This window comes from Mobula birostris, chromosome 1, assembly GCF_030028105.1.
Source record: "Mobula birostris isolate sMobBir1 chromosome 1, sMobBir1.hap1, whole genome shotgun sequence".
Lineage (NCBI taxonomy): Eukaryota > Metazoa > Chordata > Chondrichthyes > Myliobatiformes > Myliobatidae > Mobula > Mobula birostris.
In genome coordinates this window covers 150,538,120-150,556,765 of record NC_092370.1, presented here as the reverse complement: position 1 = coordinate 150,556,765, position 18,646 = coordinate 150,538,120, and the positions used below count along the sequence as shown (strand labels likewise).

The 18,646-nt window shown below is 44.0% G+C and overlaps 1 protein-coding gene across 10 annotated transcripts in view; it reads right to left on the bottom strand.

Moving 5' to 3' along the window:
- Positions 1–18,646, bottom strand: part of LOC140200467 (stAR-related lipid transfer protein 9-like) — a 396,482-nt gene that overhangs the window by 97,952 nt on the left and 279,884 nt on the right. For all 10 annotated transcript variants that reach the window (XM_072263850.1, XM_072263869.1, XM_072263879.1 and 7 more), the window contains one exon: positions 885–1,022. In XM_072263850.1, the coding sequence (XP_072119951.1) occupies positions 885–1,022 (138 nt within the window). The remainder of the gene's footprint in view (positions 1–884; positions 1,023–18,646) is intronic.

Below are 18,646 nucleotides of genomic sequence, written 5' to 3'. Positions count from 1 at the left end.
TTATGATAAAACACATTAAGTTGAGTAAGATTCTCATTCTAGGCCAATGAACAACACATGCAGAATTACCTTGCCTTAATGGGCTTGTGTGGATTGGAGTTCACAAGAACAAGAGATGAAACAGATTCTGTGTGGGATTAAGAAGGTGGATGCTGAGATTTCTCCTCATGTGCAGGACAATCTTGAACTAAGTCGCATAGTTTTAGATTAAAGGTAGCCTATTTGAAATTGAGATATAGAGCAATTTCTTCTTTTGGAGAGTCATGACTGTGGAATTCTTCATCCCAGAGAGCAGTTGAAGTGCTGTAATTGAATATATCCAAGGTGGAGACTGACAGATGTTAAAAGTACAAGGGAGTCAAGGGGCATAAGGAGGCAGGGAAAAGTGGTGTATAGCAGAGATTGGCTTAGCTATAATCTTGTCCAATAGTGGGGCAGGGCCATCTCACCATCGGCTTTTACTTAGTTTTATAGAGAAATGGGCACAAATTAGTGACAGTGTGACTAAACAGTCTGGACAGCCAAGGAAGTGAAATACAGAAGAAATATTGGTAAGAAAACATTTAGAGTAGAATTGAAAGGCAGATATAATGGACAGGAATCAAAAGGAGATCAAGTTCATCAGACAGAGCAAGCCTTAAGGAAGATTATGCTAAAAAGAACCCTTATCTTGTTTCCTAACATCAGTGCTTGTACTGGTACATCATTGTATTTTTCTACAAGTCCTCAAGCCCAGTGCGGGTGTGGGATCAAGTCAGTGGCAAAATTATTTGCCCTAGGTAATAATGATCTGAATTCTTTACCAAGAGCAATCCGTGATTAGAATAACATATTCTGCACATAATTAATTAGATACATTAGTGGTACAGTAACAACTCCATTACCTTGTGACAAATGACATGCATGGACAACATCCAGTTCATTGACAATGCACTGTGATCCTCCAATTGGTTCAAGTATCACCACACCATTATCATTGCGAATGATACAGTGTTCCTTCTCTACCCATGGACCCTGCAGAACTGAGATAATGATAACAATTGTTGGTGTAAAAGGTGTGCTCTTAGTTGTTCTTCACCTCTCACAAGCTTATTGCGAGGTACAGACTAACACATGAAACCTGAGCAGCTGTGGATACAAAATCCCGTCATCACAGCAAGGATACTCTCCATAAATATACTGGATAGAAGAGACACAAACACATCTGGCAGCTCAAAACTGGGCACTGAAGAGGCTGTAGATTATCCTTATTAGCAGGAAAGGTTTAGCTCCACAATTCTTAATTTCATGGCCTGCTACATCCTTACCCAACCATAATACAAGCAGGGAACCAACCCTGGTTCAGTGAGGATTTTAGAAGGACATATTGGGAGCAGATGTAGATACACCTACAAATAATGAGGTGCCAGCCTGGTGAAACTGTTACTGTTTCATTGTCAAACTGATACATCGCCAGACAGCTAAAACAGCATGTAATACATAAAATTATATCTCAACCAATGGATCAGACAGAAGTTTTACAGTCTTACCAAATATTGTTGCAAATAATGAATCATTAAACAGCCAAGTGGAGTAGGTAACTCTAAGAATATCCCCAACCCCAATGGAGGGACCTAGCACAGGAGTAGTAGAGCCAAGGCTGATGCATATGCTACCGTATGCAGAACCTTCTCAGCTTCCTTCTGAGATCTCCACCATCACAGCAGCCAGTCTTCTACCAATTTGCTTATGATACCAAGAAGTGGTTGACAGCACCGAGTTATAGCAGAAGGCTATGAGGCGAGACAACATCCCAGCAATAGGGGCAATCTGTGCTTCAGAATTAACTGCAACCACAGTCAAGTTATTTCAGTGCAGTTACCACCGACAGCTGCACTCAACTGTTCACACAAAGCAGGGGAAATCCAATCTAGCTAATTATCAACATCAGCAAAGCGATGGAAGGCATCAGCTTTCTAATAACAGTATCATCAGGCTCAAACATGGACTGAAGTGCTGAGTTCCAAAGAGTAAATGAGGGTGACTGCCCTTGATGTCAAAGCAGGATTTGACTGAGTGAGGCGTCAAAGCACCTAATAAAACTGTGGTGAATAGATAGCCAAGTAAAAACAGTTCAGTGGTTGGAGTCACACCTCACACAAGAGATGATAATTCACCTCTCCATCGATCATCCTAGCCCCAAGATATAACTTCAGGGCCTCCTGAGTGTCCTTCTCGCATCTTTGTCTGCTTCATCTCCTCCTCCTTACTATCCTGTGATGAGGAGGAGATGTCAGCTGATAATTGCAACGTGCTCAATTCCATTTGCAATACTCAGCTTATCAAACTGCCATTATCTGCATGCAGCAAAACCTAAAAAACATTCAGACATGAGCTGAGGAGGGGCAAGTAATGAAGTGCCAGGCAAGGAACACCTCCAACAAAAGACAACTTAACAATGACATTCAATAGCATTATCATTGCTGAGGTTTCCACCATCAACACCCTAAGGCACACTAGTGAGAAGCACAACAAAAGCAGGATATCCTTGTTTGAGTACATGTTTCTTTCAACGAGCTCCAAAACCTGGGCCTCTGCACCTCCCTCTGCAACTGGATCCTTGATTTTTGCATCGGGAAAACACAGTCAGTGCAGATTGGAAAGAACATCTCCTCCTTGTTGACAATCAACAGTGCTGCACCTCAAGGATGCGTGCTTAGTCCATTACTCTACTCTTTCTACCCTCATAATCGAAAGGCTAGGTACAGCTCAAACATCATATATAAATCTGCTGATGACACTATTGTTGGCAGAATTTCAGATGGTGACAAGGAGGTGTACAGGAATGAGATATATCAGCTGGTTGATGGTGTTGCAACAACACCAACTTCGCACTCATTGTAAGACCAAGGAATTAATTGTGGACTTCAGGAAGGGAAAGTAGATAGAACACATACTAATCCTCATCCAGAGGAAAGAGTGAGTAGTTTCAAATTACTGGGTGTTAACATCTCTGAGGATCTAAACTGGGCCCAACATATTGATGTAATCACAAAGAAGGCATGACAGTGGCCATATTTTGTTAGGAGTCTGAGGAGGCTGAGGAGACTCCCATACATTTCTACAGATGTACAATGGAGAACATTCTAACTGGTTGCATCACCGTCTGGTATGGAAGGGTCACGGCACAAGATTGGAAAAAGCTGCAGAAATTTGAAGATTCAGTTGTTTTCATTGTGGACACTATCCTCCCCAGCAGTGAGGGCATTTTCAAAAGGTGCTGTCTCGAAAAGATGGTATCCGTCATTATCAACCCCCATCACCCAGTATATGCCTTCTTCTCATTGCTGCCATCAAGGAGGATGCAGATGACCCTGAAGATACACTCAATGTTTTAATAACAGCTCCTTCCCCACCGTCATCAGATTTAGAAACATAGAAAACCTACAGCACAATACAGGCCCTTCGGCCCACAAAGCTGTGCCGAACATGTCCTTACCTTAGAAATTATCTAGGGTTACCCATAGCCCTCTAATTTTCTGAGGTCCATATACCTATCCAGGAGTCTCTTAAAAGACCCTATCGTATCCGCCTCCACACCATCGCCGGCAGCCCATTCCACACACACACCACTCTCTGCAAAAGAAACCTAACTCCTGACATCTCTTCTGTACCTACTTCCAAGCACCTTAAAACTGTGCCCTCTTGTGTTAGCCATCTCAGCCCTGGAGAAAAGCCTCTGACTATCCACACGATCAATGTCTCTCATTATCTTGTAGACCTCTATCAGGTCACCTGTCATTCGCCATTGCTCCAAGGAGAAAAGGCCGAGTTCACCCAACCTATTCTCATAAGGCACGCTCCCCAATTCAGGCAACATCCTTGTAAATCTCGTCTGCACCCTTTCAATGGTTTTCACATCCTTCTTGTAGTGAGGTGACTAGAACCAGGGTCTTATATAGCTGCAACATTACCTCTTAGCTCCTAAACGCAATCCCACAGTTGATGAAGGGTAATGCACTGTACGCCTTCTGAACCACAGAGTCAACCTGCGCAGCAGCTTTGAGTGTTCTCAGACCCCAAGATCCCTCTGATCCTCCGCACTGCCAAGAGTCTTACCATTAATACTATATTCTTCCATCATATTTGACCTACCAAAATGAACCACCTCACACTTAACTGGGTTGAACTCCATCTGCCACTTCTCAGCCCAGTTTTGCATCCTATCAATGTCCCGTTGTAACCTCTGACAGCCCGCCACACAATCCACAACACCCCCAACCTTTGTGTCATCAGCAAATTTACTAACCCATCCCTCCACTTCCTCATCCAGGTCATTTATAAAGATCATGAAGAGTAGGGGTCCCAGAACAGATCCCTGAGGCACTCCACTGGTCACCGACCTCCATGCAGAATATGTCTACAACCACTCTTTGCCTTCTGGATTATGGAATAGATGGCTTTGTGGCTAAATTTGCTGACGATACGAAGATAGGTGGAGGGGCTGGTAGTGCTGAGGAAACAGAGAGTCTGCAGAGAGACTTGGATAGATTGGAACAATGGGCAGAGAAGTGGCAAATGAAATACAATGTTGGAAAGTGTATGGTTATGCACTTTGGCAGAAGAAATAAACGGGCAGACTATTATTTAATTGGGGAAAGAATTCAAAGTTCGGAGATGCAACGGGACTTGGGAGTCCTCATACAGGATACCCTTAAGGTTAACCTCCAGGTTGAGTCAGTAGTGAAAAAGGCGAATGCAATGTTGGCATTCATTTCTAGAGGAATAGAGGAATAGGGATGTGATGTTGAGGCTCTAAAAGGCACTGGTGAGACCTCACTTGGAGTACTGTGGGCAGTTTTGGTCCCCTTATTTAAGAAAGGATGTGCTGACATTGGAGAGGGTACAGAGAAGATTCAGTAGAATGATTCCGGGAATGAGAGGGTTAACATATGAGGAACGTTTGTCCGCTCTTGGACTGTATTCCTTGGAGTTTAGAAGAATGAGGGGAGACCTCATAGAAACATTTCGAATGTTGAAAGGCATAGACAGAGTGGATGTGGCAAAGTTGTTTCCCATGATGGGGGAGTCTAGTATGAGAGGGCATGACTTAAGGATTGAAGGGCGCCCATTCAGAACAGAAATGCGAAGAAATTTTTTTAGTCAGAGGGTGGTGAATCTATGGAATTTGTTGCCACGGGCAGCAGTGGAGGCCAAGTCATTAGGTGTATTTAAGGCACAGATTGATAGCCAGGGCATCAAGGGTTATGGTGAGAAGGCGGGCGAGTGGGACTAGATAGGAGAATGGATCAGCTCATGATAAAATGGTAGAGCAGACTCAATGGGCTGAATGGCCTACTTCTGCTCCTTTGTCTTATGGTCTTTCTCTGTCTCATTGGAATGTACCTGTGCAGAACTTCATGCAAATATCCCCTGAACATTTGCCACATTTCTTCTGTACATTTCCCTGAGAACATCTGTTTCCAATTTATGCTTCCAAGTTACTGCCTGATAGCCTTATATTTCCCCTTACTCCAATTAACCGCTTTCCTAACTTGTCTGTTCCTATCCCTCTCCAATGCTATGGTAAAGGAAATAGAATTGTGATCACTATCTCCAAAATGCTTTCCCACTGAGAGATCTGACACCCGACCAGGTTCATTTCCCAACACCAGATCAAGAACAGCCTCTCTTCTTGTAGGCTATTCTACATATTGTGTCAAGAAACCTTCCTGAAAACACCTAACAAATTCCACCCCATCTAAACCCCTTGCTCTAGGGAGATGCAAATTGATATTTGGGAAATTAAAATCTCCCACCACAACAACCCTGTTATTATAACACCTTTCCAGAATCCGTTTCCCTATCTGCTCCTCGATGATCCTGTTACTATTGGGTGGTCTATAAAATATACCCAGAAGAGTTATTGACCCCTTTATGTTCCTAACTTCCACCCACAGAGACTCCGTAGACAATCCCTCCACGTCTTCCTCCTTTTCTGCAGATATGACACTATCTCCGATAAACTGTGCCACGCCCCCATATCTGTTGCCTCCCTCCCTGTCATTTCTGAATGGACAATGAACCCATGTACACTGCCTCCCCATTTTTTTCTTTTATTATCTTTTTGCTCTATTAATTTAATTTTTTCATTAAACAGTGTACTCTGGTTAATTGCACCAAGGGTAAATCGGGGCAGCCACTTATTTGGGACAACTTTTAAAGAACAAAAAACGAATCGAGAAAATAGGTGGGTTCCCTTTGTCTATTTGGGATACTATGCCATTTAATTAGGACAGAAGACTGTTGCTGAACAGTTTCTAACTGGCATCAGTCACGGACACTAGTGTGGTAGTCATACACTACACTGTAGAGCAGCGTAGAGCAAACGGTTTTTAAATAGTGTCATTTGTGTGTGTTTGTGATTTTTTTTTCACTGATAGCTGGAAAGAAATAAGCAGCAAGGTAATTCAGAACTGTTTTGCTCACTGCTATTTGAAGTATTCAGGCTTGGAGATGACAGAAATGGCCAAGAGTGAAAAATGAAATGATTTCACTACTTCAGCAAGTTAGAAGCTACAAAGAATTTAAAGGTATTGACAATCATCTTGAATGTTACAATGAAAATGAAGATTTAGAGAATGCAATCATTAAAAGCATTGCCCATTATCTGCAGTAGGTATCTGTGCTAATTTTGCTCATTTACAGTCAATCAAAATAACATGGCATATATTAGTAGTATTCTAATTTGTTTTGTATTTCCTTTAAATCCAAAATTTGTTACCCTGTTAGATGGTAGCTTGTTTTTTTTATATACATTTTTAACTATATTCATGAAACTAGCTAATTAGGGCAGTCACTTGACTGGGCCAAAATATACTTGTCCTGATCTGTCCCAATTAACCAGCCTCCACAGTATATATATTTCTTATTGTAACTTAGTTTTAATTACGGATTTCAATACACTGCTGCTGCAAAACAACACATTTTACGGACATATGCCAGTGATATTAAACCTGATTCTGACGACTGTTCTGGCTCCCAGTAGAGCGAGATGACCTTGCCAATTCTGAACTATCCATGCTCATTGCTTACTATTTGCTGGATTCACCAGCACTTCTCCATCTGTTCTTTAAAACATGGATCTCCCTTCTGCAGCTTGGCCTGCAGGTTGTTTAACCCCTCTTGAGGGATAATGGCATTTCTTTGCACTTGCAATTACTAAGTTCCTGGATCTTCTAGTTGCTTCTCATTGTGTTTCTTGGTAACAACAAACCAAGAAACTCATTGCAGGTGCTAAATAGAGACATGCGGCACAGAAGTAGGTCCTCCAGCCCACCATGTCCATGCTGACCCTCAAATACTATCAATTGTAATCCCACTTACCGATACTTGGTGCACATCTTTCTGAGTGTTGGCATTCAATTGCTCATTTAAAAGCTTCTGAAATGTTGTGATCTGTTCCTGGTATCAACTCAGGCACTGTGTTTAAGAAAACAAATTAATGTTGAACTTCTGGACATACCAAACACTGCTGCTCTTGTTGGCTGAGTGTCACCGGGAAATTTTAATACCAAAATGACATGTCTCTGGTTATTCACAACAGTTGCCTGTATATTACTGCTCTGAAGAAAATTTGATGCTTTGCAAAATACAGACTTTACACTCAGTTCCTGTACCAGTACCAGTAATTCAGTAAGAAATCCTGAACACACATTTTAGAAAGTTTAGTCAGTTATAATTGAACAAAAGCGTTCCTTCTGAGCAGTGTTTGGGGGGGGGGATGTCGGGAGGTTATGATCAGGGATGCAGTGTCCTGGCTTTATTGTGATTGCTTCAATCTGAAAATCCTGAGTAAGGTTTTGCGAATAGCATTCACACTTAATGTGCTGGAACTAATACATTGGAGAACAAAGATCTGGCGCAATGGTAATTACCACTGGATTAATAATCCAGAGACCTAATTATAAATTGGACATGTGAGTTTGAATCCCACCATGCCAGATGGTGAATTTGAAGTCAATGAAAATATCATGATGATCATGAAACCATGATGGTCCTTTAGGAGAGGAATCTGCCATCCTTTCTTGGTCTGGCCTATACGTGACTCCGAAATGCCCTCTTAAATGGTCTATCAAGCCATTCAGTAGTATCCAACTGCTAAAAAAAAAAATAAGGAATGAACTTGGACAGACAACCTGGCATCAACCTAGGCACTGGAACCGACAACAGCAAACCAGCCCTGTCGAATCTGCAAAGTCCTCCTTACTATCATCTAGGACTTGTGACAAAGTTGGGACAGCTGAATCATAGACTAGTCAAGCAACAGCCTGACATAGTTGTACTGACAGAATTACACCTTACAGTTCACATTCCGGACTCCGCCATCACCATCCCTGGGTATGTACTGTCTCACCGGCAGGACAGACCTAGCAGAGGTGGTGGCTCAGTGGTATAGAGTAGAGAGAGAGTTGCCCTGGCAACTCTCAACGACTCTGGACCCCATGAAGTCTCATGGCTCCAGGTTAAACATGGACAAGGAAACCTCCTGCTCACTTACCGCGCACCGTCCTCCCTCAGCTGATGAATCAGTATTTCTCCATGTGGAGCAGCTCTTGGAGGAGGCTTTGAGGGTGGCAAGGGCACAGAATGTACTCTGGGTGGAAGCTTCAATGTCCACCACCAAGAGTGGCTTGGTAGTACCACTACAGGCCGAGCTGGTTGGGTCCTAGTTACTAGACTGGGACTACAGCAGGCGGTGAGGGAACCAAGAGGGAAAAACACACTTGACTCATTCTCACCAACCTGCCTGCCGTGGAAACATCTGTCCATGACAGGATTGGTAGAAGTGACCACTACACAGAATTTGTGGAGACTAAATCCTGTCTTCACACTGAGGAAACCCGCCACCGCATTGTGTGGCACTACCACTGTGAAAAATGGGATAGAATTCGAACAAATCCAGCAGCCCAAGACTGGGCATTTATGAGGTGCTGTGGGCCATCAGCAGCAGCAGAATTGTACTCAACTACAATCTGTAACCTCATGGCCCGGCATATCCCCCCACTCTAACATCACCATCAGGCCAGGGGATCAACCCTGGTTCAATGAAGAGTGCAGGAGGGCATGCTGAGAACAACACCAGGCATGCCTCAATATGAGAAGTCATCCCGGTGAAGCCACAATACAGGACTATTTGCATGCTGTTGGCCAGAAAGAATGACAATTTACAAATCAGTGAATTCAAATGAATCAAGGACAGTGGAAGCAGACAGACTAATTGGCTTTGTTCTTGCCGCATGCTTGGGGATGGAGACTGCCATTTTGTGAAGACACTCTATTCTCCATTTTGTGAGCTTGACATGCTGGGCTTGATCAATGTTTCAAAGAAGACACAATGATACTTCAGGTAATCTGCTAGACTGGAGATAATTTCCGAATAAGTTGTTATTTGTGAGATGTTCTTTGTTTGGCTATAACATGCAGACCTGTGAATGTTGGGGTTGATGCCTGCCTGGAGTGATTCAAGCTCGTTGCTGATTGAGAACAAGGAGCCATAAATTATCGACTGTCACTTGATGGGAAGGGGGCAATAAATGGATGCTGGCTTGGAGCAAAGCCAATAACAAGGTATTAAAGGACAGACACATGACCTGTGGCCAATGACACTGGAATACGATATTCAAATTGATAAGGAATGAATATAAAAGTAGATGTTTCGTGCCTGCTGGCAACGGTAACTTCAAAGAATAACCATCGCAGATACAAGTGTGAGCAACCCTGCATGAAACACCTGGCAAATGAATTGAGACAACAAAGAACGCCTGGCCAGTGTAGACTCCTTTGTCTGGGTAATACCTTTGCTATTTTTTTAGATTATGACGACATTCAGTCTTCGTTTATTGTCATTTAGAAATGCATGCATTAAGAATGATACAAGGTTCCTCCAGAGTGATATCACAGAAACACAAGACAGACCAAGACTAAAACTGACAAAAACCACATAATTATAACATATAGTTATAACAGTGCAAAGCAATACCGTAATTTGATAAGAGCAGACCATGGGCACGGTAAAATAAACATCTCAAAGTCCCAAAAGCCCCAACACCTCACGCAGTCGGTAGAAGGGAGAAACTCTCCCTGCCATGAGCCTCCAGCGCCACACACTTGCTGATGCAGCATCCTGGAAGCACCCGACCACAGTCTGACTGAGACCGTCCGAAAACTTAGAGCCTCCAACCAGCCCTTCGACACCGAGCACCGAGCACCATCTCTGCCGAGCGCTTTGACCCTGCCCCGGCTGCCGAGCAAAAAGCAAAGCCAAGGATTCGGGGCCTTCCCCTCCGGAGATTTCGGATCGCACAGTAGTGGTGGCAGCGAAACAGGTATTTCAGAAGTTTCACCAGATGTTCCTCTGTGCTCTCACATCTGCCTCCATCAAATCAGAATTGTGCACGGCATCCTACTTAACAAATAACAGGTATTCGTCACAGGAGAGGCCACGCGCACTGTGTCATGCCGCCATCTTCTCCTCCTCCTCCTTTTCTCATTCTCCTCATTCTTTCTCTATTCAGGAGAGTCAGGGATACTTAGCGGGTGTGCACACAAAGTATCTACTGTATGAATTCACGTACTTGTTGGTTTAAAAAATAAAGGTACTTGTCAGTAAATACAGATCTCTCTGTGCCTCACTGATCATCGTTATAGGTAGTTTTTTTTACAATGCCAAACACCATGAGCAGCAAGTAACAGACAGAGCTGAGCGGTCCCACAACCAATGGATCAGATCTGAGCTCTGTAGTCCTGCCACGTCCAGCCGTGACTGGTGGTGGACAATCAAACAACTCACTGGAGAAGGCTCATAAATATCCCAACCCTCAATGACAGAGGAGCCCAGCACACTTGTGCAAAAGATAAGGCTGAGGCATTTGCAACAATCTTCAATCAGAAGCGACGAGTAGATGATCCAACTTGGCCTCCTCCAGAAGTCCCCAACATCCTAGATGTCAGTATGCAGCCAATCTGATTCACTCCATGTGATATCAAGAAACAGCTGAAAGTACTGGATACTGCCAAGGCTATGGGCCCAAACAAAATCCTGGCAATGGTTCTGAAGGCTTGTGCTCCAGAACTTGCCACACTAGCCAAGCTGTTCCAGTACAGCTACAACACCAGCATCTACCCAGCAATGTGGAAAATTGCCCAGGTATGTCCTGGACACAAGAAACAGGACAGGTCTAACCCAGCAAATACCACCTTATCAGCCTATTCTCAATCATCAGCAAAGTAAAGGAAGGGGTCATCAACAGTGCTATCATGCAGCAACAACCTGCTTACTGATGCCCAGTTTGGGTTCCATCAAGGCCACTCCGCTCCTGGCCTCATCACCTCCTTGGCTCAAACATGGACCAAAGAGCTATATACCAGAGGTGAGGTGAGCTGAGAGTGATAGACCTCGACATCAAGGCACCATTTGACTGAGTAGGGCATCAAGGTGTCTTAGTTAAAATGGAGTCAATGGGAATTAGGGGGAAACCCTCCACTGGTTGGAATCATACCTGACACAAAGGAAGATGGTTGTGGTGGTTGGAGATCAATCATCTCATCCTCAAGACATCACTGTAGGAGTTCCTCGAGGAAGTATCCTAGGACCAACCATCTTTACCTGCTTCATCAATGACCTCCATAAGGTCAGAAGTGGGAATGTTTGCAGATAACTGCACAATGTTCTGCACCATTTGTGACTCCTCAGATAGTGAAGCAGCTCATACCCAAATGCAGCAGGACCTGGACAATATCCAGTCTTGGGCTGACAAGTGGCAAATAACATTCGAGCCATGCAAGTGCCAGGCAATGACCATCTCCAACGAGAGAGGCTCTAACCATCGTCCCTTAACATTCAGTGGCATCACTATCATTGAATCCTGTTCAATCAACATCCTGAGGGTTACCATTGACAGGAAACTGAACTGGTCTAGTCATATAAACACCGTGGCCACCAGAGCAGGTCAAAGGCTAGGAATCCTGCGGCGCGCAACTCACCTCTTGATTCCCCAAAGCCTGTCCACTATCTACAAAGCTCAAGTCAGGCTCAAATACCCCTTCCCCACACGAAACCACCACGGTGGGCTTCACAGCTGAACAGGTGAGAAGACAGCTGAAACATCTCAACCCATGCAAGGCTGCAGGACCGGATGGTGTCAGTACCAGGGTGCTCAAAGCCTGTGCCCCACATAGCTATGTGGAGTACTTTGCCATGTCTTCAACCTGATCCTGAGGCTCCGGAGGGTTCCTGTGCTGTGGAAGACGCCCTGCCTCGTCCCTGTGCCGAAGACGCCATGTCCCAGCGGCCTCAATGACTACAGACCGGTGTCATTGACCTCCCACATCATGAAGACCCTGGAGAGACTTGTTCTGGAGCTGCTCCGGCCTATGGTCAGGCGACACTTAGATCCCCTCTAGTTTGCCTACCAGCCCCGACTAGGAGTTGAGGATGCCATTGTCTACCTGCTGAACCGTGTCTATGCCCACCTGGACAAGCCAGCGAGCTCTGTGAGGGTCATGTTTTTTGACTTCTCCAGTGCGTTCAACACCATCCGCCCTGCTCTGCTGGGGGAGAAGCTGACAGCGATGCAGGTGGATGCTTTCCTGGTGTCATGGATTCTTGATTACCTGACTGGCAGATCACAGTATGTGTGCTTGCAACACTGTGTGTCCGACAGAGTGATCAGCAGCACTGGGGCTCCACAGGGGTCTGTCTTGTCTCCCTTTCTCTTCACCATTTACACCTCAGACTTCAACTACTGCACAGAGTCTTGTCATCTTCAGAAGTTTTCTGATGACTCTGCCATAGTTGGATGCATCAGCAGGGGAGATGAGGCTGAGTACAGGGCTACGGTAGGAAACTTTGTCACATGGTGTGAGCAGAATTATCTGCAGCTTAATGTGAAAAAGACTTAGGAGCTGGTGGTAGACCTGAGGAGAGCTAAGGTACCGGTGACCCCTGTTTCCATCCAGGGGGTCAGTGTGGACATGGTGGAGGATTACAAATACCTGGGGATACGAATTGACAATAAACTGGACTGGTCAAAGAACACTGAGGCTGTCTACAAGAAGGGTCAGAACCATCTCTATTTCCTGAAGAGACTAAGGTCCTTTAACATCTGCTGATCGATGCTGAGGATGTTCTACGAGTCTGTGGTGGCCAGTGCGATCATGTTTGCTGTTGTGTGCTGGGGCAGCAGGCTGAGGATGGCAGACACCAACAGAATCAACAAACTCATTCGTAAGGCCAGTGATGTTGTGGGGATGGAAGTGGACTCTCTGATGGTGGTGTCTGAAAAGAGGATGCTGTCTAAGTTGCATGCCATCTTGGACAATGTCTCCCATCCACTACATAATGTACTGGTTGGGTACAGGAGTACATTCAGCCAGAGACTCATTCCACCGAGATGCAACACAGAGTGTCATAGGATGTCATTCCTGCCTGTGGCCATCAAACGTTACAACTCCTCCCTTGGAGGGTCAGACACCCTGAGCCAATAGGCTGGTCCTGGACTTATTTCCTGGCATAATTTACATATTACTGTTTAATTATTTATGGTTTTATTACTATTTAATTATTTATGGTGCAACTGTAACGAAAACCAATTTCCCCCGGGATCAATAAAGTATGACTATGACTATGAAGAGTGAAATGGAATACTCGCACTCTCCTGGATAAGTGCAGCTCCATCAACACTCAAGAAGCTTGACACCATCCAGTACAAGGCAGCCAACTTGATTGGTACCCCTTCCACAAGCATCCAATCCCTCCACCATCGACAAACAGTTGCAGCAGTGTGTACCATCTACAAGATGCACTGTAACAACACAGCAAAGTTTTCAAGGCAGCATCTTCCAGACCCACAACCACTACTGTCTAGAAGGCTGAGAACAACAGATACCTGGGAACACCACCACTTGGAAATCCCCCTCCAAGTCTCTCATCCTGACTTGGAGACATATCACTGTTACTTCATTGTCACTGGGTCAAAATCATGGAATTCCCTCCCTAACAGCACTGTGGGTGTCCCTACACCTCAGGGACTACAGCGGTTCAAGGCAGCAGTTCATCACCACCTTCTCAAGGGCATCTAGGGATGGGCAATAAACACTGGCTTAGCTGCCAATGTCCCGCAAATGAATATTAAAAAAATCTTTGGCTAGTAAGGTGTAGGGTGTCAGACTGTGGCTCCAGCTATTGCACTGCAGCAAGCAGCCCAGCAGTTCCTAAGGTACACGAAAGATAGAAAAATCTTAAGTAAACAAACATCTCTGAGAGCTGCTGATGTGAATATTTACAACTTGAGATTGCAACAGAGAGAGGGGTAACAGAGATTGCAGCTTCAATGCAATTTCTTGCCTTTACACCCTTATTGCTTTCCAGATGCCCACATTCCACAGCCATGGCGGACACTGACTGTGAGGTGGGAATGCCAAACTGAAGTCTGGGACAGAATTATCAGTGCACAGTAAGACAGAAGTCAGAAAGTCGAGCCCAGACAAATGATTTTTCTAAAGCTGCAAGGGAAATAAATGAATAGATAATATAAACATAAAAATAATCGATAATAAAGAAATGCATGTTAAACTTCAGTTTGCTTCCATCTTACTATAATCTATTACCATACCTATGCTCAGAAACTAAATACACATATTGCTAGGAAACTTAGGTGCTGAATTACTGAAAACAGGAGAGGCATGACATGGCGTAAGGAAGTCAATAGGGCAAAGAGGGGGCCATGAAATATCATTGCTGGACAAGATTAAGGAAGATTTCTATGTATTTTTTTAAATTATAGTAGAGGCAAAAGGATAACTAGGAAACAAGTGAGAGGCACAAATGGCAGTCTGTGTTGAGCTAAAAGATGTAGTCGTAATTTTAAATGATATCTCTCATCTCCACTCATGGAGGAAAAGGATCTGAGGTTGGAGAACTCAGAGAGTGAAATTTTTGAACAACCTTATCACTAAAAGGAGGTATCAGACGTCTTATTGGGCTTAAAGATAAATAAATTCCAGAACCTTATAAGATGCAGCCCAGATGAGAGGAGAGGAGGGAAGGGAAGAGATGACTGGTAACCTGACAGACTGGCAGCTATGTCCTGTATAGTGTAGAGTTTTTGAGTGTTATTGAAGTTGCACTCATCCAGATAAGTGGAGATCATTCTGTCACACTCCTGACTTGTGGCTTGGAGACAATAGTTAGGATTTGAGGAGTGAAGAAGTGGTGTTTTGCGGGCTGCTTACAAAACTACAAGATATTCTATACTTCTTCTGAGCTGCAATTGCTGCAATCTACAGCCTGTAACTAACTTCTGAACTGTCTAAAGTTTAGACTCTAAATGAACTAGTGATTTTATGATCTCCTGAAGGATTCAGCAAACTTGACTCTCAGGAACAGAGGAAAACAAACTGGTGTTCAGCCCCAATACTCTGTGCCTGCCAAGATCTCCCACCTGAGCCTGTCGCACCTGCCTGTGTTTGACCTGCCTTCCTCTCTTCTGCAGGAGTCCTGGGTTCCACACCACCTGGTTGTTCAGGAACAGTTGTTGCCCTATAGCCATTGGGCTCCTAGGCCAGCAAGGATGGCTGCACTCGTCTCACTGCTGAACTGACTACACAGTCACTTTTGGGGACTCTGTCCTGGTTATGTATGGATTTTCATAGATTCTATTATATTCCTTTATTTTCCTGTAGGTGCCTGCAAGAAAATGAATCCCAAGCTATACAAATTTTGAAAATAAATTTACTTTGAATATGAATGGTGAATTTTGAGATTATTAGCCCCTGACTTGCTCTTGTAACCACAGGTGAGGTGCCAGATGACTGGAAGACAGAAGTGATTTCTCTGTTGATAAATTATCAAATGGATAAACTGGGGAATTACAAGTCAGCAAGTCTCCTGACAGTGGGAGGAACATCATTGCCAAGATATCTTCATAAAGCGACATATTGAATTGCAGGAATTAATCAAAGGTAATCACCGTTACCTTGTGGGAATGTCCTGTCTGAAGACTATGACTGATTTTTTTCCAGAGGTAACAAAATGACAAGAGTGGTGTAGTTTCATTTAAGGAATGTGGATTTCAGATGCTAAATCAGCATTTAATTACACAACCCTTGTTACCCTTGAGAAGGTGGTGGTGATCAGTGTTGGAATTTTTACTCTCAAAGGATTTGAATGTGAATGCAGATGACATGAAGATTAGCAGTGTTGTCCAGAGAGGGTAGCCTTAGGCTACCGCATGCTATAGATCAGTGAATAATATAGACAGACGGATTTCAATCTTGATAAGAGTGAGATGATGTACTTTGGGAGGATTAGTGAGGCTTGAACATAAACAATGTATGGTGGGGCAGAAGGAATATTAAGGGACAAATGTAACTTGGCATAAGTGATGCTGGCCTTCATTATCCAATGCAAAGAACACAAGAGGACCTCTGGAAAATGATGCTGGAGAGGTAGTACCGGGGGACAAGGGAATGACAGACAAACTGAATAGTATTTTGCATCAGTCTTCACTGTGGAAGACACTAACAGTATGCCGGAGGTTCAAGAGTGTCGGGGGGAAAAGTGTGAGTGAAGTTGCCATTACTAGGGAGAAGGTGCTTGAGAAACTGTAAGGTCTCAAGGTAGATAATTCACCTATATGGACTATACCCTAGAGTTCTGAAAGAGATGAATGAAGAGATTGTGGAGGCATTAGTAACAATCTTTCAAGAATCAATAGATGCTGGTATGGTTCTGGAGGACTGGAAAATTGCAAATGTAACAATGTAACTCCACTCTTCAAGAAAGGAGAAGGCTAGTGCTGCACAGGGGTGGGGGGGGGGGGTTAAACTAAAGTTGCATGGGGATGGAAACCAGACAGATAGTGGAGAGGCTGTGGACACAAATGTTAAGACCTCAAACAAAGCCAGGAATCAAAAGCTTGAGCATGGTGCGACTAATGCCCTGAGCTGCGTATATTTCAATGCAAGACGTATTGTAGGAAAGGCAGATGAGCTCAGGGCAAAGATCAACATCTGGAATTATGATATTGTTGCCATTAGTGAGACTTGGTTGCAGGAGGGGCAGGACTGACAGCTCAATATCCTGGGGTTCTGTTGTTTTAGACGTGACAGGGTGGGAGAGATTAAAGGAGGGGTGGCATTACTAGTCAGGGATATGATCATGGCAGTGCTCAGCCTGGACAGACTGGAGAACTCAACTAGTCAGGCGTTACGGGTGGAACTGAGTAATAAGAAAAGAACAACCACATTAATGTGGCTATGTTATAGACCACACAACAGTACAAGGGATTTAGAGGAACAAATTTGTGGAAAGATCACGGACTGTTGCAAGAAACAAGGTTGTTATAGGAGGTGATTTTAACTTCCCACATATTGACTGGGAATCCCATACTGTAAAAGGACTAGATGTGATAAAGTTTGTCAAATGTGTTCAGGAAAGTTTTCTCAATCAATACCTAGAAGTTCCAATAGACAGTGTGCAATACTTGATTTATTATTGGGGAATGAGACAGGGCAGGTGACAGAAGTTTGTGTAGGGGGACACTTTGCATCCAGTGATCACAATGCCATTAGCTTCAAAGTAATTATGCAAAAACATCGGTCTGATTCATGGGTTGAGATTCTAAACTGGAGAAAGACCAATTTTGACGCTATCAGAAAGGATCTGGCAAGTGTGGATTGGGACAGGCTGGTTTCTGGCAAGCGTGTACTTGGTAAATGGGAGGCCTTCAAAAGTGAAATTTTGACACTACAAAGCTCGTATGTGCCTGTCAGAATAAAAGGTAAAGATACTGGGTGTAGGGACCTTGGTTTTCAAGAGATATTGAGACCCGAGTTAAGAAAAAATGGAGGTGCACTGCAAGTATAGACAGGTAGGAACACTTGAGCTGCTTATAGAGTATAAGAAATACAAAAGAACACTTAAGAGAGAAATTGGGAGGACTAAAAGAAGGCATGAGGCTGCCCATGTAGGCAAGATTAAGGGGAATCCTAAGAGGTTCTACAGATATGTTAAGAGCAAAAGGAACAAAATGGATTGTAGGGACAAAATTGGTCCTCTGAAAGATCAGAATGGTAATCTATACGTGGAGCCAAAAGAGATTGGGGCGGGGGGGATCTTAAATGTATATTTTCCATCTGCCTCTACTTGGGAGACAGACAGAGTCCATAGAAGTAAGGAAAAATGGCATCAACTTCATGGGTTCTGTACAGATTAGAGGAGGAGGTGTTCGTTGTCTTGAAGCAAATAAATCCCCAGGGTCTGACAAGGTGATCCCCTGGACATTGTGGAAGGCAAGTGCAGAAGTTGCCAGAGAGATTTAAATTGAACTTAATTGACTTTATTTCTTACATCCTTCACATACATGAAGAGTAAAAATCTTTCTGTAATGTCTTGGTGGAAGAAGCTGGCCTGGAGCCTGTTGGTTCTGGATTTTATGCTACGGTACCGTTTCCCGGATGGTAGCAACTGGAACAGTTTGTAGTTGGGGTGACTTGGGTCCCCAATGATCCTTCGGGCCCTTTTTACACGACTGTCTTTGTAAGTGTCCTGAATAGTGGGAAGATCATATCCAAAGATGCGCTGGGCTGTCTGCACCACTCTCTG